This window comes from Streptopelia decaocto, assembly GCF_964273445.1.
Source record: "Streptopelia decaocto genome assembly, chromosome: 14".
Lineage (NCBI taxonomy): Eukaryota > Metazoa > Chordata > Aves > Columbiformes > Columbidae > Streptopelia > Streptopelia decaocto.
The window spans coordinates 13589930-13611196 of NC_138669.1; the positions used below are offsets into that span (position 1 = coordinate 13589930).

At 45.8% G+C, this 21267-nt stretch overlaps 1 protein-coding gene across 1 annotated transcript in view; it reads right to left on the reverse strand.

Annotated features, from left to right (window-relative positions):
- The window catches only part of UQCC1 (ubiquinol-cytochrome c reductase complex assembly factor 1), a 52800-nt gene that overhangs the window by 23168 nt on the left and 8365 nt on the right, over positions 1–21267 (reverse strand). The window contains exons 4-7 of the mRNA XM_082065269.1: positions 18648–18755; positions 15715–15787; positions 8615–8672; positions 2245–2353 (exon numbers count right to left, since the gene is read on the reverse strand). Of these exons, the coding sequence (XP_081921395.1) occupies positions 2245–2353; positions 8615–8672; positions 15715–15787; positions 18648–18755 (348 nt within the window). The remainder of the gene's footprint in view (positions 1–2244; positions 2354–8614; positions 8673–15714; positions 15788–18647; positions 18756–21267) is intronic.

Sequence of the window (21267 nt, forward strand, 5' to 3'; positions counted from 1 at the left end):
AAAGAGAAAATAAAAATCAGTAAAATACTAGGAAAGCCCTACACCTTCCAAACACCTCAGGGGGAAAAGAACAGTCCTGATGCCCAGGTTTACAATGCAGGGGAGCTCCGTGCGCTTCCTTCCGCAGCCCCTGCGCCTCTGCTGAGCTGTTACCTCCAGTTCACGTCCTCCCACAAGAGTCTCATTAAAATCAGGGGGTCTCAGTGCAGCTAAACTGCATTAAATACCCACACAGATGTAACTGGTTTGGAGATCAAGCCCTTCAATGTGTACATACTTCATTTAAGCATCAGCTATTGCCACATAAAAGCTACACTAACACTAGGTTACAGTCAAAAGGATATTATAGGAATTATATTATTGCAAACTAAGCATGCTCATTATTACATTGCATGATTGTTATTACCAACAAAGATTGCAAAATCTAAAGTCAAGGATAAACTGAAAAGATGCCTAACTTGCCAAGGCAGAGAATTAATGGCATTCAAACAACTTAAGATGTCCTCACAGTTGCACCACACGGCAACCACACCATTATAACATGCAAGAATTAACACTGGAGGACCCAGATCAGATGAGAACGAGGACACTAGTGTGTTTTTCTAGACTTTGGGGAACTTTGAGGTGCAACGGGATAGTTTAATTTGCAGAAATGGAAACCCTGTGCTTCCCTGAACTGCCTGTAAGCACTGGCTTCGTTTAGCCTTCACATCTACTGAGAAAAATCTCAATACAGGTCTAACTTAGACCGTGCTTCACTTCTCAGCTCTACCTGCTCGTACGGGGAGCAAACAGCCCGCGGTGCTTCCCTGCGCTGATCGCAGGACAAAAACGCATAAGCTACTTCATTTAGTCTTTGGTACTATCAGCTGATTTGCCCAGGCTCGTTCACGCTGCCTGTGGCATCTAACCAGGGTCGTGGAGATTCCCATACTGGAATTCATGTAAGCCTTTTATTGTAGCAAGAAATCCTATGATGCCTGAATTTAGATTTAATCCAAAAGAAGATGAAGAGGATGACTTGTCTTTAAAAGCAAGCTAGAACGGAGTGAAGCTACATAATTCCTAATAACTAAGGAAAAAAAAAAGCCATTGCTGACAGAAAAACTTTAGTTGCAGCAGAATCAACATTTTCCAAAACCACATAAAAATAAAAGATCAGAGAGAAACTTCTTGAACTCCTAATGTGACCACATAGCAAACCCTACCGCGCTGGTTCACTCCCGTCTGTCACCAACAGCAATAGCCCAGCAGCCTCTCCCTTGGGGATGTGGCTGACAATGAAGACCTGACACTATGACATTATCGCTGTACAAAAGCTGTCACTTCTTTATCAGTCTAATTTATTTTAATCACAGACAAACGTCTGTTTAATCATGGCGCAATTCTTTTCTTTCTCCGCAGCACAGGAGGCCGTTCCCAGCCCTGTTCTCCCACTAGAAATGCCCTGAACGTGGACACCCTCACCTGTGTCAGGTCTCCTGTCACCACTGTGACACTGGGGTTATGAAATTCATCTCCTGCTCCACTGCTCTGCACGGCCTTCCCTGGAGCCCATCAAACGCAGGGCTGGACAAACGCACTCAGAGGCTTTGAGGAGAGAAATGCCCATTACAGTGAACCAGCATAACCTCCTCAGCACAGGTCAGAAAGATCCAACCTTGTTCTTCCTTCAACCTTGCGAATGAACCTTCCTTGGAGCTACTCTCTCCTTACCATGTTTCTTTTGTGATAGGGACGAGGCGTACTAAGAAACCAAAATTAAAAATAAACTAATGACTAGTTATAGCCATGTACAGGTACTTAACATAAAAACCTTGTCCCTTTCCTTTTACCCACCATCCTAGATACAGAGAAAACTCAAAGCTCTGTAGGAATTACCTAAGTCACGGTTATACATTTAGCACCAGTCACGCTTCTCCCTACCCCAGCTGCTTATTCCTGTCCACGAGCAGCATCCACTGCTGCAATCACATGGCACACCAGAGAGAAAATTAATTACTGTCAGACAAATCAATGTCTTCATCCAGGCCATGGTGCAGTTTCACAACCAAGGTCAGTGGCTGAATACAACAGGCTCAGGAATGAGGGGTCAGGAGTGAGGGCTACGTACATCAGCTTCAGCTAATACAGAAAGAAACGTGCAGCTGCAAGCTGATTTTTGTGCATTCTCCTAACACATCAGTGCTTTTATCACTTTACAGATGTGAATCATCAAGGTGACCAACACCACAGGTGACTTACCCCCATCACCTTCCCGCGCTGCTCGACATCCTCCCACATGCAGTGAACGATATAGCGACACATGTATTTCCCTGTGCGACCCTCCTGCTTCATTCGAACCAGACACATCCTGCAAGAACATAAACACCAAATTCATAGCTTCTAGTTTCTCTTCAAACGTAAGAAGTAAAGACATTTCGGCTCACGATTCTCCTTTCAGTATGTGCTTTTGTGATCAGGGAAAACATCACATACAAAGATTTTTTTTTTAATTTTAAATAAACTCTCACTTTTAAATAAACTTCTGCACTGAAGAACTGCATCTGCTGGATTTGGGCCAATCCAGCTACAGAAGAGTGACAGTGGACTCATTCTGGCTGACAGCACTGTAATCCACTTCAACACCTGAACTCCTCAGCGTTAAGAAGGTCCCACCCTCTGGAGCCCATGCCCTGTCCAACCCCAGCCAGAGCCAGCTGGGATTCAGCTGCAACGCTGGAGTGCTGTGAGAGTCCAGACCAGCCAAGCTCTGAGAGCTTAAGCAAGTTACAGACTTCTCCCAAATTCACATTAGCAACATCCTAAATTATTTCAACCATGGGGGTCTTCGGATACGTGTCCAACCACTTGGCAAAACCCCCACAAGCAGTACATGCTAGAAGAATTTCCAAGTTCATAGGTGCATTGTGGGATCTTAATGAGAATACCAGGTTGAGTTGGTTTACTTTTTTTTTTAGCATTAAAGCCCCTCAAACTTCATTGCTGCTGTTCTGTCTAAAAAATAAATCATTGAAAAATGTATTTTGCCTCTTTTACAAGACTGAAATACAGGCTAGTTCCTCACTGAGCGACCAGCCCTGTCACCGTCCCCGCTTCCCTGCCCTGTGTTACGCTCACAGTGCCTGAGCGGGACTGGCCCGGCTCCTGCGGACGGGGTGATGCTCAGAACCGCTTTGCACAAGAGACACATTCCAGGTGGGAAACTGCTCACTGCAAACTCTTCTCACAGCTGATGGAAAAGCAACAGAGCGGAGCCGCTGGAGGCCACTTGGAAGCACTCACATGCTAACAACAAAAGTGAATGTGCAACAAGAGTAAAATGATGATTTTGTGGCTTTTTTGGCTGCTCATTTCTTCAGTGGACATGAGATCTGTGCCTCCCTATAGGTATTAAAAATATTTGGTAATCTACAAATCATAAACACTTGAGCTGAGCTGTAGAAGGACAGCTGCCAATCTTTATGATGGATTCTATCCTGTCTACTGATCGCCAAAGGAAACATTTTCCAACCTGCAAAGGAAGGTGTGTGGAGAAGGGCGAGGGCAGGAGCCAGTGATGGGAACATTGGGATGATCGTGACAACTTCTGTCTCAGGAAACAGCTGTGCAAGGATTCCCAAGGGTCACATTGTGGCAGTGACAGCTCGGTATCTGTCCCACAGCACTGCTGTCCCAGCAAACAAATGCAATTAAGAGAGCATTAACAAGTGAATCCTCATCTTGCTCACAGAAGGATGACAAAGCTTTCTGCTAAAACAGTGGTCTAGAACCCAGAGAGAGATTCTTCCACAGAACAAACGCATAAAGAACCTAAAACTTCTGTGTCTTGCTTGCACCGCTTTCAAAACCTTTGTTCCTCTTGCGCATTTACATAATTGAGCGGTATGAAAAAGTTAATCAGGAAGAGTTACTGTATCCCAAATTTTTATCCACTCTTAACAAGTCAAAAAGAAAAAGACTCAGTTTAAAAGGCTAATTGTGCCTAAGAAAAGCATTTTTATACTTCTCTTGATGAATACGCAAGCTCGGTGGGGCTAAAAAAAAAAGTGGCTTGGCATGAAAATCTCGTCCTGAGCATCACTCCTGGGTCCCATCCAGGCTGGGGCGGGGAACGGGAGCAGCAGAAACAACGCGGCACTGAGCAGCAGGACCTGAGGGTGTCCCGAGTCCAACCTGCTGCCCGCGAAGCCCAAAGGCAGCTCTGTTGGGCCGCCCGGCGCTGTCACGGGGCTGCTCGGCTGCACCACGGCTGAGATCATGGAATTTGGCAGTTTATTTGAGAATTTGGTAGTTTGTTACTACACCTGCCATCTGAGGTTTGAAAGACACAGGCTCTTTAAAGACTATAAACCTTCTAAGCAGATCAACACAGTGTGAAACATTTTAGAGCTCCCTACAGAATCTTTTCTGTAGTTTAGTCAAATACTGACTCATCTTCATCAAACCATGAAAGCAAAATTATTCCAGACTATCTTTAGAAAGCTGGCTGGGTTGGATAATTTGTGCTGTATTTAAGTTATGCAAGGAGATTATATTAAAAGAAAATTATATGAAAGGATGCCTGAAATGCAGGAGCACCTGTAACTCAACCGTGTTAGGCGAGATGTCGCAGTTCCCCACAACACCCTCCACTGCAACTGCTGTGTCAGTAACTCCCGTAGTGCCAAGCCCAGGGGCAGCAGTGGCCATCGGCCTGTCCAGCTGTGTGGTGGCCCCAGTGCCACCTGGTGTCACGCTGCTTTACACATCCAAAGCCCCCCCTGAGCTCCCCGTTGGGCTCCTGGACACTCACTCCTGCTTCCTTGGTTGCTCCAGGGCAACTGTTTCTGGGGCAATGTTATACTTGTTCAGAGAAATTACTCTGCCTTAACAACACAAGTACCAACAGCAATTTTGGAAGGTTTTATTCCGTTTAACCCATTCACAAATGACCAGCAACCCGGGGGGCAGGAGGAGGAAGCTCCTGAATCAACTTTGCCTTCAGCTGTATGTTGTGCCACACACTTCTATGAATAATGGCAACAATCAGAATTCTGAACTCTTCCTAGTTACGATCACACATTATCCTGTGGCCCAGCCTAGCAAGTTCACCAGCTATTGTGCTTACAGCTGTGTCCAGGTCTTTGCTGGGCAGACCTCACCAAAGCGAGCGTGGCTGTTCCCCAAATGTTAAGCCAGGATCAGCTAAATGCCTAAGACACTCCAGATAAACTTGTTCTTAAAACCTCTCTCAGGCAAGACTCTCTGATGTAACTGAAATCCCTTTCTCCCTGTCCTCTCTACCTTGAAATAGTTTATTCCCTTTCTTCTGAGGCAGCACATTTCCAACTGATATGGTATCCTCAGTCTCCTCCATGCAAATCCGAGACACCTTTCCCTGCAGGAACTGTTTTCTACGTACTTGGTGGCTCTTGAACTCTATCAGACTGATCAACACTTTCTCAGGTGCAGATTTCCTTATGAAAAACAATGCTCAGGTGAAGTCTTGCAACAGGTCTTTGAGTCTTTCAGAACAAGAATCATAGCACCACTCTGTTTTGATCCTAAATTCCTTAGAGATGTCACCACATTTGGTGTGATGGAAATATGAAGGAAGCTCTAGGTATCTACGTGATACATCCTGCACCGAGACACTTCTTAGCGTGTCATCACTGTCACCAAAGTCATCTCTTCGGCAGGTTGGTAACAGCTCTGGCCATGGTCAATACCCCACGGAGATTGTCACCGGATGGGAAACAGCAAACCCAGCAGTGGAGGTGAACTGCTTGAGATTTTCTAAAAGGTCTGGACTTCTAAACGTAAAGAAACAGTCCTCCTGACATCAAAGGTGTGAAGTAACAAAAATGGCCTATAAAGACAAGACGTTCAGGAAAGAATGGGTTGATTTTCTAAAGTATAACTTTAGCACTGGAGTGTCTCAAAAGGAACATTGTCTTGAAAGAAATGGGCAAAAGCAGAGGCTAAACATGAGACCCTGAATGTCCCTCCTTTCTCACTGAAGGTAAGTAGGAAAACTCTATTCATAGACAAGAAGAAATAAGAGCCAGAGATTCAGAGGACCCACCAGAATCTGTAACAGAACACAGGCTTTCACAAGCACCTGAAGTCTATAAAAAGTGGGATACAAAAAGCCCAGAAACACAGCTGACTAGAACAGAGTGGGCAATGGCAACAGCAAGAAAGAAGGTGGGCTTAACCAAACTAGGAAAAATTCTCATCTTTTTCAGCTCCAGAAGACACTCTACATGAGCTGAATCTAAAACTCTGTAGAATTGGGGAGAAGGAGGTAAAGCAGATTGTGATCTAGACCACACTGCAAGCGGAAACAGGAACGGTTTAACAGCTGGTGATCAGAATCTACATGGTCAGGTCGTTGGCCACCAGCTCAGGAAGGTTTCCAGCCTCTGAGGTAAAAGGTCCAGCAGGAAAGACAGAGGTACCGGAGCCTTCAGAGCGTGGCAGGGTGTCCTTGGCCTCGCCAGAGCCAACCATGTTCTGCTCCCGCGTCACTGAGGTCAAACTGATTAAAGAAAGAGAACCAGAGAACACAGAAATAAAGCTGACTGGGAAAGCAAAATGATGCCATGGCAAAATCCTGGTGTATGGGAGTATAGCGGAAGATTGGCGAGGAGGTTGGTTAAATGTAAATACACCCAAGTGACTTGCAGCTGTCTGTAGAAAAAGCACATACATCACACTAATTGTTTTACTGACCTTGTGTGCTTGATGAGCAGAACCTCTGTGTTAGATAACATAGGCCTGTGAGGAACTCCAGACAACTTATCACTGTGTCTGAGATCCCTGCTTTGTTGTGAGAAAGAGCGAGAGGCTGCGCCTGCCTGAAGCCTTGAAATACAGGCGAGCTCAGCAGGCCCAGCGCTCTCCTACCAGGGCTGAACTGACCAGCGCCTGCGTCCCCGCTGGTGTCACCTCTGCCTGGGAGCTCAGGGGCGACTTCGGAGATCCCCCGGTAGAGAGGTAGCTAAAATAAACTTGCTCTTTGCAATGCATTCGTGGCCTCTGGCTCTTCCTGCGACGTGCCTGCGTTTGTGCACTCCCCTGGTCACCGAGCGGATCCCAAGCGAAGCCTGCAGCACCGCCCGGCCCTGGCAGCGGCTCCTCTGCCTCCCGGAACATCCACCTGCACCTCTCACCTGTGGGCCAGAACACCGGCGTTCCTGAGGGCAGCGTGCCGGAACGCGGAGCGGCCAGGCACAGACACCCCGCAGAATTAACCTCCGCACTCGGATTTTCATTGCTGTCGTATGAAGCAGAGGGATTTGGTTCCTTCCCGCTTGCGTGGGACATCCCTGTCAACTGTCCCTCATATCCTAAGCATGAGACTCCTTCAATTTCCCTCATTAAATGTCTCCTTAACATCCCCAGCTCAAAGTGTGGCAACTCTTGGCCTTCTCCAACGGAGCTTTGATCTTAGGATTTTTGTGTCTATCCCATAGTAGTTTCATCTCTATCACAGTCCCCTTGTTTAATTTTATGCCTGTCATGAAAGATTATGCATCTTGAATTTGATGCTGTATATCACAGGGTACACAAGCCAAGATGATGTGACAAAAGCTGTGTTTTTTGCAGACTTATATTACTCCTCTTTGTTTTTCCCTAGATATTTACACTTCTTTTTGCAACATTTCTTGCAGTACTTTTCCAAATACCAATATGAATTATTAGCTTATCAACTGACTTTTTAAAGCCTTTTTTCCCACAGGGAACAGTAAGACATAAATAAACTGCAAATCTCCAGGGTCTTCCCTACTTGATTCCACTGATTTCATTAAGTGATTATAATTTCAATGGTTCTGCTAATTTATTCATTCTTTTGTGAAACGAGCTGCCCCATCTTTCAATGCACTGACGAGACAGGAAATTAAAAGGAGGGAAGGGGAAAAAAAGGAGGCAAGGAAATAAGGGGCCTATGCTTAAGTGCAGCTATTTCGGTACAAACTTCCTTTCAGGCTCTGGATACCTGAGCGTACGTCCATGGGCTTCGGTTTCCTGAAAGATCTGGCACTCCACAAAAACGCCTGTACTCCCTTCTGATCCCCCTGACCTTTACAAGTATGTCATGCCAGATGAAAAACTGATTTTTTTGGCTACTATTTTCACAAATGAAAAAGAAAAAGGGAAAACTTAATGCGTAAGGTGTTAAATATTTTTACATGTAGCCAAGCTGGCATTCACCGACCTGCACGTACCTTTTAGAGGTGCAAGAATAAATGCCAATGCTATAATTTGTTAAATGCTTCTGACGAGCAGCGACTTCAGTCACCACAAATTCTCCCAATTTAAACCACTTCTACATAAATTTCAACTTTTCCTAAAACACCCAGGTAAGATTTTTCCACATAGGCTGAGCGAGGCTTTTAGAAAACCCATGGGAAACATCATTCCGCTACTGAGGAATTCAGAGATGTAGAAGACATTGGCTTCTCTAAGGGGCTTTTTGTTCCTTAGTAGAAAACTGTTAAAATGCAGAAATCAGTAAAATCAGTATAAGCACTATTATCAATAAGCATGGAGCCTACTTTTTCTCACATTGAGACACATAGCACTGTTTCCTGAAAACAGTTATTGAACTATTTAACTTTTCACTTACCAGACGTGAAGCTGGGCTACTAGAAACCACGAATTCAAAGTATCAGGCATTTGACACCCTTGATGGGAAGGGGAAAAACACAAAAACAAAACTAAATATTAATATGGATTTCATCACATTTTGCGCCTAGCAGAAATGCACTACGCCAACATCTACATTTTAATAACTCAATTTCTGGCCCTAAACAGAACACACATCAGAAGCAAAGAGCATTTACTGTCACACCCGTGTTTAAGCTCTAGAACATGCAGTCACAGGACGCTGTAGATTCTGAAACATTTACAAAGCGGAGAATTAGAGAAGCATGTGGCTTCTAGCTCAGAAGTCCCAAAGCAGCAGAGAATACCAGGGAAGCATCAACAGACGCTTTGCTCCCTTCGCACACACGGAATCCCAGAATGTCAGGGGTTGAAGGGCCCTGGAAAGCTCATCCAGTGCAATCCCCCGATGGAGCAGGAACACCCAGGTGAGGTTACACAGGAAGGTGTCCAGGCGGGTTGGAATGTCTGCACAGAAGGAGACTCCACAACCCCCCTGGGCAGCCTGGGCCAGGCTCTGCCACCCTCACTGAGAAGAATTCACTTCTCATATTTAAGTGGAACCTCCTGTGTTCCAGTTTGAACCCATTGCCCCTTGTCCTGTCACTGGTTGTCACCCAGAAGAGCCTGGCTCCATCCTCCTGACACTCCCCCTTTCCATCTTGATCCCCATGAATGAGTCCCCCCTCAGTCTCCTCTTGTCCAGCTCCAGAGCCCCAGCTCCCTCAGCCTTTCCTCACACGGGAGATGCTCCACTCCCTTCAGCATCTTGGTGGCTGCGCTGGACTCTCTCCAGCAGTTCCCTGTCCTGCTGGAACTGAGGGGCCACAACTGGACAAAAGATTCCAGGTGTGGTCTCCCCAGGGCAGAGCAGAGGGGCAGGAGAACCTCTCTGACCTACTGACCACCCCTTCTAATCCACCCCAGGTACCATTGGCTTCCTGGCCACAAGGGCCCAGTGCTGGCTCATGGTCACCCTGCTGTCCCCAGGACCCCCAGGTCCCTTTCCCCTACACTGCTCTCCAACATGTCATTCCCCAACTTATACTGGAACCTGGGGTTGTTCCTGTCCATTTGTAAGACTCTACACTCACCCTACACTCTGCCCTCAAGGTTCTGGTGCCTCCTGCCAGGACAGAAAACTCTGCTGCTCTGGGCTCTGGTTTCTTCCCCAGCCAGACAACCTGCAGCATCCTCGGCGTTCCACACCTCCAGCCCTAATGCACCTGACAGCCCCTGGGCTTCCCAGAGATGGTTTGTCTGTATCCAAGCTCACACTATGGACCTGCATGTGCCATTCGGATGTGAGGCTAGAGATTTGCTTCAAAAGCAGGGACCTGTAGGTTATGTGCACACCAAGTCCTCCAGTTCCTCTCAAACCTTCCTCCTAGAAAGTCACCTCTCCATCTGTTTCCTGGGGGAGTTTTTAAGAGGGGACCTTATGAGAAGGATCTGACACCATCACCTTGGCCTTGTCCTTCAGGCCGTTCAAACCCACTGCAAGAAGGCCAGGGATTATTCAGAAATGGACTCTCCAGTCTGTGTGTCCCAAGGAAGTCAACCTCATCTCTTCTGTGCTGAATTTATTCCTTCCCAACTCCTACACTTCTTGGTTCTCAAGTGCTATCAAGGAGATTCACCTGGATCATGAAGCAACACTTTTCACAGCCTCTTTCTTTTTACATGCCAACTTTGGTCGGGCAACCACCACAAGAACCAAGGCAATCACCAATATTCCTCCCTCCACCAGTGCCCGGGAGCTTCAGCATCACTGCCTGTATATCACCTGTGCCACCTCTAAAGCAGTATAAAGACACTAACAGTCTATGTTTGGAGATGGAACACAAGTTTCCCCCACCTTCTCACCCCTTTGGCTCTCTCGCTCATATTAAAATAGTTCACGTGCCTGGAAATGACTACTCTGACATGCCCAAGCATCTCCAGCCAGGGCAACAGTACGCAACGCTTGCGCTAATCAAACCGTGTCATTAAATGAAGGTTCCACAGGCAAGATGTAGAGTAAAACACTTGGTTCAGCGGATGTTGCAGGTTTCTGAAGCAGAAGTTACCACGCATCAGTCTCCCACGACAGAAATCACTCTGCAGTGGAAAGCAAAGCTCACACCTCTTCTATTGGAAATACGGAAAGTTTTTAAAGGCCTATTCAGTACCCAGGAGGGAAGAATTTCTTCACTAACTTTCCAAGTGTTGCACTTCTATTTTTATAATTTTTTTAAGTTCTATGTTAGGACTGTCTATATTGTGAATTTAAAGGAGAGATGGCTCATTTAAAGCAATAGGCTCGTCCTCAGATATCAGCTTTTTAAAAACAATGCAATTCTAAAATTTGGAGGTTTGGAACATCTTATTCTGGGAAACTAACTGGGGAGAAAAATCCATCATATTATTAAACAGAAAATGATTCCCTTCAGAATACAGTTAGATACAGAAAAAATGTCTGATGGTAAAGCTACCTATGAAATTACTGTGATCATTATCAGCTGTGGAATAAATCTATTCTGCCCGTAGAACACATCCCGTTCACATGTCCGTGCACAATGAGAGACATGAATGCTCAGGACTGTGAGGACATAACCTCTTCCTCCTGTCATATTTTGCACTCATCGGGTATGGGATGCAAAACTTGAACGTGGACTTGCTTTCATGACAGCTCATCTTTACCACTACCCCAATTTTAGGAAGGAGGCAATGGGCTAATAATCCCCCCAGCCTGTAAAAAACAGGGGCACCACATCAGTGTTCCCTGAGCACGAAAGGCACAGCAAGGGCTTCCTCATGGGCTAAGGGAGATAGAAGAATCCCGAGTCCTGTCAGGAAACTCCAGCCCTTTCTAGCTGCTTTGTAGCCCCACCAGGAGCCACCTGAAAGGCTGTTCTGGTGAGACCAGCTCTTTACTGCTGCAGCTGCATGACAGTGGACTAACACCAGCACTAACAGTTCATGACGAATTCAAGCTAACCGTACACTCCGTGTTCATCACCCAAACTTCAGCTCGGCTCTCAGGATCACCTCCCTGATCCTAAAAGCTCTTTTGCAAGGTTACGCATGAAACACCCTCCTCAGAGGCAGCTCCCTCCTGCACTTTGCTCAGCAGGCGCTGTGCACAGAAAGCCCGGCACTGCAATCTGGCCCTTACCCCTGCTACTTGTCTGTTCACCTTTAAATGAGAAACGGCTGAAGATCTAAACCAGCTCCACTTCCCACATCAGCAGCAAAATACAGACACTTGGGATGTAGGCTCTGAGGCAGAGTCCCCCAGGTTTTGCCCATGGCTGATCACAAAACAGAGAGAACAGAATGGCAGGTATAACAAAATTATCTGCAGTATAATACAAGAGAGTCTCAATTAAAACACCTCCTTTATATTCTACAGCAGGCTCATGACTTGCATATCCACAGTTTGTATTTTGGGAACTGCTGTTCTGTGGCACAGCACAGAGAAAGGCAGATCCCAGGGCTCACGCTGCGTAACACAAAGTCCCGGTAATTTCACCAGGTATCAGCAGCAACACACCGGGATGGCAAGACAGCCAGTAAGACATGAAATGCTATTGCTGTCCTAGTCCCCAGCACCACACTATCCAGTCTTTACACTCTATGTCACCTCTGTCAGAGAATTACCTGACAAAATGCACATACCAATCCAAGTTCCACAAGGTCACATCGCAGTTGTTGGTCACAACGTGACCGCGTCACTAGAACGCCTCCAGAAACACCGAAGGAGGCTCTGTAAGAACCGGTTCCGATCACACAGGGTTAATGAGACCACAAATGGTTTTATGCACGTGTGGGTGAACGGTTTCCGAGGCAAGCTCAGTAGGTTCACAACTCTTACAAATGGCAGAGAAAAAGCTAATAAGCTCTCCAGAGAGCAGAGCTGAGGCGATGCAGTTCACCGGGATATCTCACCCCCATGCAAGTAAAGCACAGGATAAATAAATACACCCCAGGTCTACATACAGCCAGCTCTGGCTCAGGCCGACGTGGGCTGGGTCCCATGCGGCACCAGGACCTCTCCTGGGGTTCCTCCAGGGCACAGCGGATCGGTGGGTGTGCAGCACCCGCAGCAGTGCAGCCCGCACACACGTGCACTCGCTGCAGCTCCATGGGACAGGGCCAAGAGTCAGTGGCTGCTGGTTCCTGCTCGTCCCCCAAGCTGCTCCTCTGGGACTGAGCTGCAGTCCTGGCTTAAGGGCTGCCCATCTTTAGTGGAAAAAGGAGCAATTCCGAACAGAAACAAACAGCTCCTGACCTCCTTTGATGAAGAATTGAACTGAAAAGTTGGATGTCTTGCTTCATGCCATGTTCCCCTCTCACAGGGTACTGCTCACCACCTATGTTACGCCACAGCTGCTGCCCATCAGACCCTTCCATGTGCCACTTTAGTTCACTAAAACAGTAAATCAGTAAAAAACTGGCCCCTTTTCTTTCAGTGACCTGAACAGCTCGCCAGAGGACATGGTAACTGTCCAGGCCACAGGCGGGAGATGCAGAATTGAGCCTGTCCCTCTGGCCACTGCTTGGACACAGTTGCCCATGGAGCCACAGCCCAAAGCTGCTTCATTGGCAAAATCAATTAAAAGGTTCCTGCCCACCCCACACAATCTGTTTTAGGGGAGCTACTTTTTAAGCATGGATCACACACCTGTTAAATTTCAGAGCCAATCCCCCAAACTGCTGCAGCTGTAAGCAGACAGAAGTAACAGACACTTCTCACATCTCTTTATATAAAGCAATGATTTCTTTGGAACCACAAGCATAGACCCCAACACCACAGCTGTTCTTATAACACCACCAGGTACATCCCGCACTCCGGCAATCTTGGCAAAACAAGCTACCTTGTTCCTTAGGGAAGTTTTGAGTCAATGCAAACCCAGGTTTCCCTGGTGTAAGTTCGGAGGTGGACTGGCTGCAACGTGTACTACAGAGCGAAAAGGGAACAACAGGACATTGTGGAGAACACGGTGACACTTGAAGGCAAGGCTGCGGGCTGTTCCTGATACGTTTAAACTGCTTAAAATAGTAAGACAATAGCAAGAATAAAACTGATGTAATTTTACTCTATATTGAACCTAAAAATCTGTGCTGGTATCTTTTTCACAGACGTGTCCTGAAATTCCTTTACATTTTAATCTAGGGTAATATTTATCCATCTTTGTAGAACTAACCTGTTAAGCAGAGATAGTGAAACACCAGTTAAAACCAGCAAAACCTCTATTTGAGAGGCAAATATGACAAACAGAAGAGAACTTATCTGAGCGGGCAGGCAGCTGGGGAGAGGTGTGCACGCAGGAAAAATGAGGTTCTAATTTTTTGATCACTAACGATGAATCCTGCCGCTCAGAGCGTCCTCGCACTCCTGCAACCGCTGAAACCACATCACAGTTTTGGAAAACCTTCTGAAAACCATTGGAAAATCTTGCAGCAGCAAACACCACGTACCAACCCACCCTCGCTAAGCTCAGCACTGGATGAACACACAAAGATGTCCCTTCAGCTGGTCTCTCAAGAGGCGGCAGCGGCAGCCCCAACCTGTGCGGTGCGTCGTGAAGCCGTAAGAAAGCGTTTGGTAGCTCAGGAATTCATCTGACAGGCCAGATCCAGGCAACGGGTTTACTACCAGCTAAATCACACTGACACAGGAAATAATTCACAGCAGAATAAAATATTATTGGAGCTTAAGTAAGTCTCGAAACCACGTCTTGTCCACTCAACAGCCAGATTTAATACTAATAAAAGCAGGAAAAGACTTTCAAGCTAATATCTAAAAACCTGTGTGCAACATGGAAAAGCCATCCCAATTCGAGCCAATATTATTCCCATGTACTTAGAGGAGGGATTTGTGTCTCTGTTCTAGCCACAGTCTCTATCCAGTCAAGAGATGTGTCCTGCTTTAACGCTGTCATGGTCAGTAAAAATGTAGAAAGTCTCTAAGTTCTGGCCAAACGTGCCCCAGCCATGAGGAAGAGAGCCAGGTAGGACCCTGTGATCTGACTGATCCTGTATCATAAACACAGCTGTGCATCACTGCACAGGGATGGGTCTCATACCTGCATCCCAGTTATCCTGGACCTTCTCACAATTGCTCATGGGACAGCGTAGGACACAGAGACCATCTCACCACAGTAAAAAGGGGAGAGAGATCTGGAATCTTATTTTATCCCAGCCCTGTTAATAAAAAGGCAACATTCTGCCAAGTGCAGGATATTTGGGGTTTTACCTGTCCCACCTTGTTCGCCACTGCAGTGGGCAAAACGTCACAGCCCCAGACTCCGGGTCTGCCCTTGAGCCCCTTCAAAGCTGAAGGGAACATGGCAGCACCCGCAGCTCCCAGCCGACCACACTGCTCGGCGCTGACAAGTCTTCTTGCTGTCATAGTTATTGCCATAAATATATCTAATGAATTTTCATTCAAAGTTCTCTCACCCGGGCAGTAGTCCAAATATCACAGAATCCCAGAATGTCAGGGGTTGGAGGGCCCTGGAAAGCTCATCCAGTGCAATCCCCCCATGGAGCAGGAACACCCAGATGAGGTTACACAGGAAGGTGTCCAGGCGGGTTGGAATGTCTGCACAGAAGGAGACTCCACAACCCCCCTGGGCAGCCTGGGCCAGGCTCTGCCACCCTCACCAGGAAGAAGTTTCTTCTCATCTTTAAGTGGAACCTCCTGTGTTCCAGTTTGAACCCGTTGCCCCTTGTCCTGTCACTGGTTGTCACCGAGAAGAGCCTGGCTCCATCCTCCTGACACTCACCCTTTCCATATTGATCCCCAGGAATGAGTCACCCCTCAGTGTCCTCTTCTCCAGCTCCAGAGCCCCAGCTCCCTCAGCCTTTCCTCACACGGGAGATGCTCCACTCCCTGCAGCATCTTGGTGGCTGCGCTGGACTCTCTCCAGCAGTTCCCTGTCCTGCTGGAACTGAGGGGCCACAACTGGACACAAGATTCCAGGTGTGGTCTCCCCAGGGCAGAGCAGAGGGGCAGGAGAACCTCTCTGACCTACTGATCACCCCCCTTCAAATATCATCAAGTCCATTACTTACTGTTAAAAAATTCCTCGTAGTCAGTTTTCTCCACGCAGCACGTGTACATGCGCAAAGCTGCTACTTTAACTTTCTAAAGAAAAAGAAAAGACAATACTTAAAGCATTGTTCATGAGAGCCAGTGAACACCACTGCTTGTTAAATGCATACACTACCACTTTCTGAGAAGACTCCTTTTGGGAGTCACAATCACTTGAGATTTTCAGGAGCACATTAAACTATTATATCTCCCAGGAATTACACGAGTATACATGGCTTCTTGAATACTCTTCCAAATCTAGCTTAATATAATCCTGTCATCACAGAAAAAGAAATGAAATGGCTTTCCTTCCAGGGACTCCAAATATCCCAATCCATAGATCCTGGTTTCCTCCAATAACTTTGATGCATATCACTCAAAGTGGTCTGTAAAAGTTAAGTTTTAAATATTAAAGAAGTTGACATACGAGACATGTCCTAAAAACATATTTTTTTCCTAAAAAAATGCAAATTGACCAACTAAGCTTCTCAAGTGAGGAAGGAATCCCAAACAATGAGTGACATGAGGTACATTCAGGTGCTTTGGCACTTGTGGTTTTGTTCTGTCATTGCACCAGACACATGTTGTTTGCATCTGTAACAAAGAGACACCTATTGAAGCTTCAAACAGCACAATAACTGACAACAAACATTTTAAAGAGCCATCAGTCACTCCTGCTCATTAATGTCAAGGGGAGAAAAATTAAAAACATATGACAACTCCAGAGTCTACTCCCCAACTAAGCGTGGAAGCAGCACCGGGCTTGGGGGTTTGGTTTTGGCTTGGTTGTTGGGTTTTGCTTGTTCATGGAGATTTCTTGTTTGCAGGGATTTTTTGTTTGTTGGTTTGCTTTTTTTGTGTGTGTTCTGCTGTGGTTTTTGTTGCTGTTTTTTTGGTTGTTTGGCTTGGTTCTGTTTTTCATTTTAGTGACATACACCAGGTAGCATCTCAGCGCTCGCTACAGTACAGACATGAGCACTCTGCCTGTCCAACAGCACCTGCGGTCACCAAAGTAAGGATTCGTGTCTCCTCTAACCAAAAGGAAAGTAAGGAAGTTGCAACTGATCCGCTGTGGAAACACAGGAGACATTGTTTTTTTCTTATTTGATAATCTCAGGCTTCTGTCAAAAATCAATATACATCTAAACTTCTTGCAGTAAAATAATTATTGGAGTTCTAAGGCTTCCTTTTTAAAGGAAATGCTGCCTGGCCTGGGAATAGAGATGTCCCTGGTGAAAGACATTGCCCCAGGCCAGGCCTTACCAGACATTACAAACATGTAAAGAACAGCCCCTGCAGTCCAGCCCTGAAATAAGGCAGGTAACGCAGGAGAAACCCGTGACATTTAAACATGGAAGTTTTAGGGTGTAAAAATAGGTGTGGGGAAGGGAGAAGAAAATGGAAAAAAGCAAAGAAATATTAAGAAACTTCGCTAAGACCTCATAGAGAGCACTGGCAAGGACAAAACTCGGCTCTCTTGCGCCCTGCCCACAAAATAACCTCTCCAAACCCAGCTCCCCAGCCACGAGCAGGCAGTGAAGAGGAGCAGGTAAGAACTCTGAGTCAACACTTAGCGCTAATGAAAAGCTTTATTACAACAATATGTACACATGGGAGAGAAACTACTCCCTCATGAGGTTTAGCATCACCTGATTAAACACAACTGATATTACCCAAAATACCAAACTCCCTTAAGTGTCAGTTATCTTTTCTGGGTATTTTCTTCCTGAGGACTGAGATGCAATCAGCAGCAGTTGCAGATCAGTCTCGAGGCCCACTCTGCCTTGCAGATATCCAGAAACACCTTGTGGGTTTTAATTCCGTGCTTCAAGCTGCCTTTTCCCCCCCACTCCTTAATACCGTGTCCTAGTTCAGAGCAAAGAAATTCTGAATTCCGTCTCTTTTTCCTTCTGCATAAGGAACTGAAGGTGTCTCTGACAGAACTGCTCTCACTTAGTCAATGTTAACAACGGCTTTACGAAAGAACTACTTAAAAACCACAAAAGCACACCTTGCCCTAGCCAGCTATTACTGAACAGCAACTCAAACAGCAATTGGATCATATCTCGCTGCTTGGGAGACCCTCCTGTCACAGAAATATCGAACACAAAGAGGTGCAGAGAATCAAAACACGAAAGAGCCTTAATGACAGCAACAAGTCTCCTCGGTTCAGAGAAAGACACAGTTACTGTGGAATATATGAGTCTATAAAATCAGTGAAAGGGAGAATGTGAACATACACTCCAAGAAAAGAATAATCACCATTTATTTAAGTACAAAATCAAAAGGCACCAATTGAAAACAACAACACTTCTTCCCCCGGTGGGTACTGAAGCTATGGAACTCCTGACACTGAATGCTATGGATGTGATGGATCCTATTAACTTAAAGTGCAACTGGACAAAGTTATAGAAAACAATCCATCACTAGATATTAAAGAAAAAATGCCCAATGTCATGCAGGAAGTCCTGGAACAGACAACTGTTGTAGCTGGAGGAGCACACAAGACAAGTTCCATATTGTGCTTTCCTGTAATTAAATTATCTTAAGATAACTGCAATCGGTCATTGTTAGAGACAAGACGATGGTCAATGTGGGTGTTCCACTTGGATAGTAAGGCTGTTATTGCATCCTCGGTGCACAAAGTAAGTGAAAAATAAGACACCAGAAGGTTAAGACTCTACAAACTGATTTTCCTACTTATGTCAATGATGGCAACACATAGATCAAGGGAGGTTTAAGCTATGGATTATTATTCCTCACATCACTAGCCAGGAATTTACATAGGTAATAATTAGAACTTTTCCATCAAGTACTCCTCCTATCATCGGATAAAAAGTGAGGGGCTTTTGTTTGCTTTTTAGAACTCTGAAAGTATCAAAGAAGCAAAAGAACTATGAAATGAATGCCTTACCCATCTGCTGTACTTCAGCGGTCCCGTGAAACCCAGTGCTTCTATCAACCTTGTGAAAGGACCCACTTTCTCTTCAGATGGCTGCAAGGAATCTTTTGCAGAAAGATGCTGTAAGATTGAAATATCACACACTTCAGTCTGAGCAATAAAATCCGACAAATCATTTCAGTTAGAAAAGCTACACATTTAACAGACAATTTGAGGGGTTTTGTTTAATTTCGTTGTTCGACAAAACAAATACATATTTAGGTCCTCTCTGCAAAATATGACACTGTTTTTCCTATGTGACATTATCCTGTTTATGAATCAAACACTGCATAACCGTTTTGCCGAAAGCATCCCACTGCAAGCTGAGACTCAAACAGTCTGTACAGAAACCTCCTTTGCAAAATACAGCCACCAGTCTAGATTCCAATATTCTTTCTAAATGTATGTCTTTACTTGGGCTTAAATCTTTTACAGATAAAACGAGCAAACAAATCACAGAAACGGAGCAAATAAAGCTAACATTTCATGTTCCCTCTCTTGCTCTCACAGGCACGTCATATTCTAGAGTAATTATAGAAACCAATCAGCTCCGTCTTAAAACTCATGAAGCTCCATGAACCCATTGTTCTTACTGAAAACCTCCCCCAGATTGTTATTCCCCTCACAGTTAATCTAAATGGTACCTGCAGAAAATCTAGATCAGGAAAGTATTTAGCCCTTAATGATTTGCAGTGTCTGCAAATATGAAGAGAAACGTTCTCTTCCAGATTAACTGCACACCTTCAACCCCACGGGACTGGCTGAACCCCTGTGGCGTTCTGCCTTTCTGGCAGCAGCAATCAGCCCACAGTACTTACCACTCCTACTCCAGCAAATCATTGCTAATGAATTAAGTACGCAGTGTAAACATTTTGTTATCAACAAATTACTGTACTTTTAACCCATCTAAGCAAAATCTAATGCATGTGAATTTCCTACATATATGGAGGAACACAGCTGAGAGGCGTTACAATGGGCACTCCCTATAGGAAGGTCGTTCTGGGCCCCTCACACCAAGAAAGGCCTTGAGGTGCTGGAGTGAGTTGGGAGAAGGGAACGGAGCTGGTGAGGGGCTGGAGCACAAGTGTGATGGAGCGGCTGAGGGACCTGGGGGGTTCAGCTGGAGAACAGGAGCTGAGGGGAGACCTTCTGATCTCTGAACTGCCTGAAAGGAGCTTGGAGCCAGGGGGGTCGGGCTCTGCTCCCCAGGAACAAGCACCAGGAGCAGAGGAAACGGCCTCAAGTTGCACCGGGGGAGGTTGAGGTTGGATCTGGGGAACAATTTCTTCCCCAAAGGGCTGTGGGGCATTGGAACAGGCTGCCCAGGGCAGTGCTGGAGTCACCAGCCCTGGAGGGTTGGACAGACACGGAGATGAGGTTCTCAGGGACATGGGGTAGTGGTTGGACTCTATGATCTTAAGGGTCTCTTCCAACCAAAATGATTCTTTGATCTGACAAAGTTCCCTGACCAAAGAAATGTTAAATTTCTTTAAGCTGCTGGAATTTTACCCTAAACACTTCCTCCTAAGACATGCGAATACTAAAAAAATAATTTTCTTAGTAGAGAAGCAATTTCATGATGTAAGGAGTGCTGCACATAGCCAGAACAAACACTCATCCCAGGACACCATCTCCAGCCATGCCCAGGAGCAATGGGGGCACAGCCTGGGGTGACCTGCCCGGCTGCTCACAGCCCGGCCTGCACCACCACAGGGGTCCACACACTCCCTTTTGGCAGCTACAACTGGATGCACCTTCAGCAGCCACGTGTTTGAAATTATTTAACCTCCATAATGCAGAGTCGTGGTACCTGAGTTTCACAGTTACGTGCCCGTTTTAAATCCAACCTTGTCAGGTCACTGGATGCTCCCCGTTGTCCTGTAAGAAGCCACAACCAACCATTTCCTCTTCCCGTTTTCAGTATTCGTATGACTTTTCTAGGCCAGTATCATATATATTCCCATCAGTTATCTCTTCTTAGTTTAGAAGGGTTCTAAAATAGCTTCTTCTCATACTGACACCTTTTCACATTTCTGAGCATTCTGGCTGTTTTCTCTGCTGCTTTCCTCGCATAATATAGTCATTTTTGAAATGGCATGAATGATAAATAAATACACATTAAAATACAGATATACATCCTGCACAAGTTGCTATCATTAATTAGAAACTAACTGTAAACATGATAAAAACTGTAGCTTTGAGACATAATCAATCCCTATGTATATCCATGCATATGAGTGAAAATCCTTTGCACTTGGGTACTATCCAGAGACAGCTGTTGCTGTCTGGAATCCCATCGTGCCCAGGTAAACAGGAACGAACATGCCCAGTGCCATTTCACTATCTACCAGTCACCTCATGAGACGCTGTGACGCTGTCCAGGACCTTCTTTAATCCTCAGATTGGAACACTGGCCATTGACACTGTTTGCCAAGTCCCCTGTTCTCATCCAGAACGGGAGCATCTGCACAGGCACCTTTCCTCCCTCTGTCACAAGCAATGGACCCAGTGAGTCTACCAACATGTATTTGAATATTTAAACCAATTTTTGGTATTTTCTCTTCAAGATTATCCCATGCAATACTCTGGACTA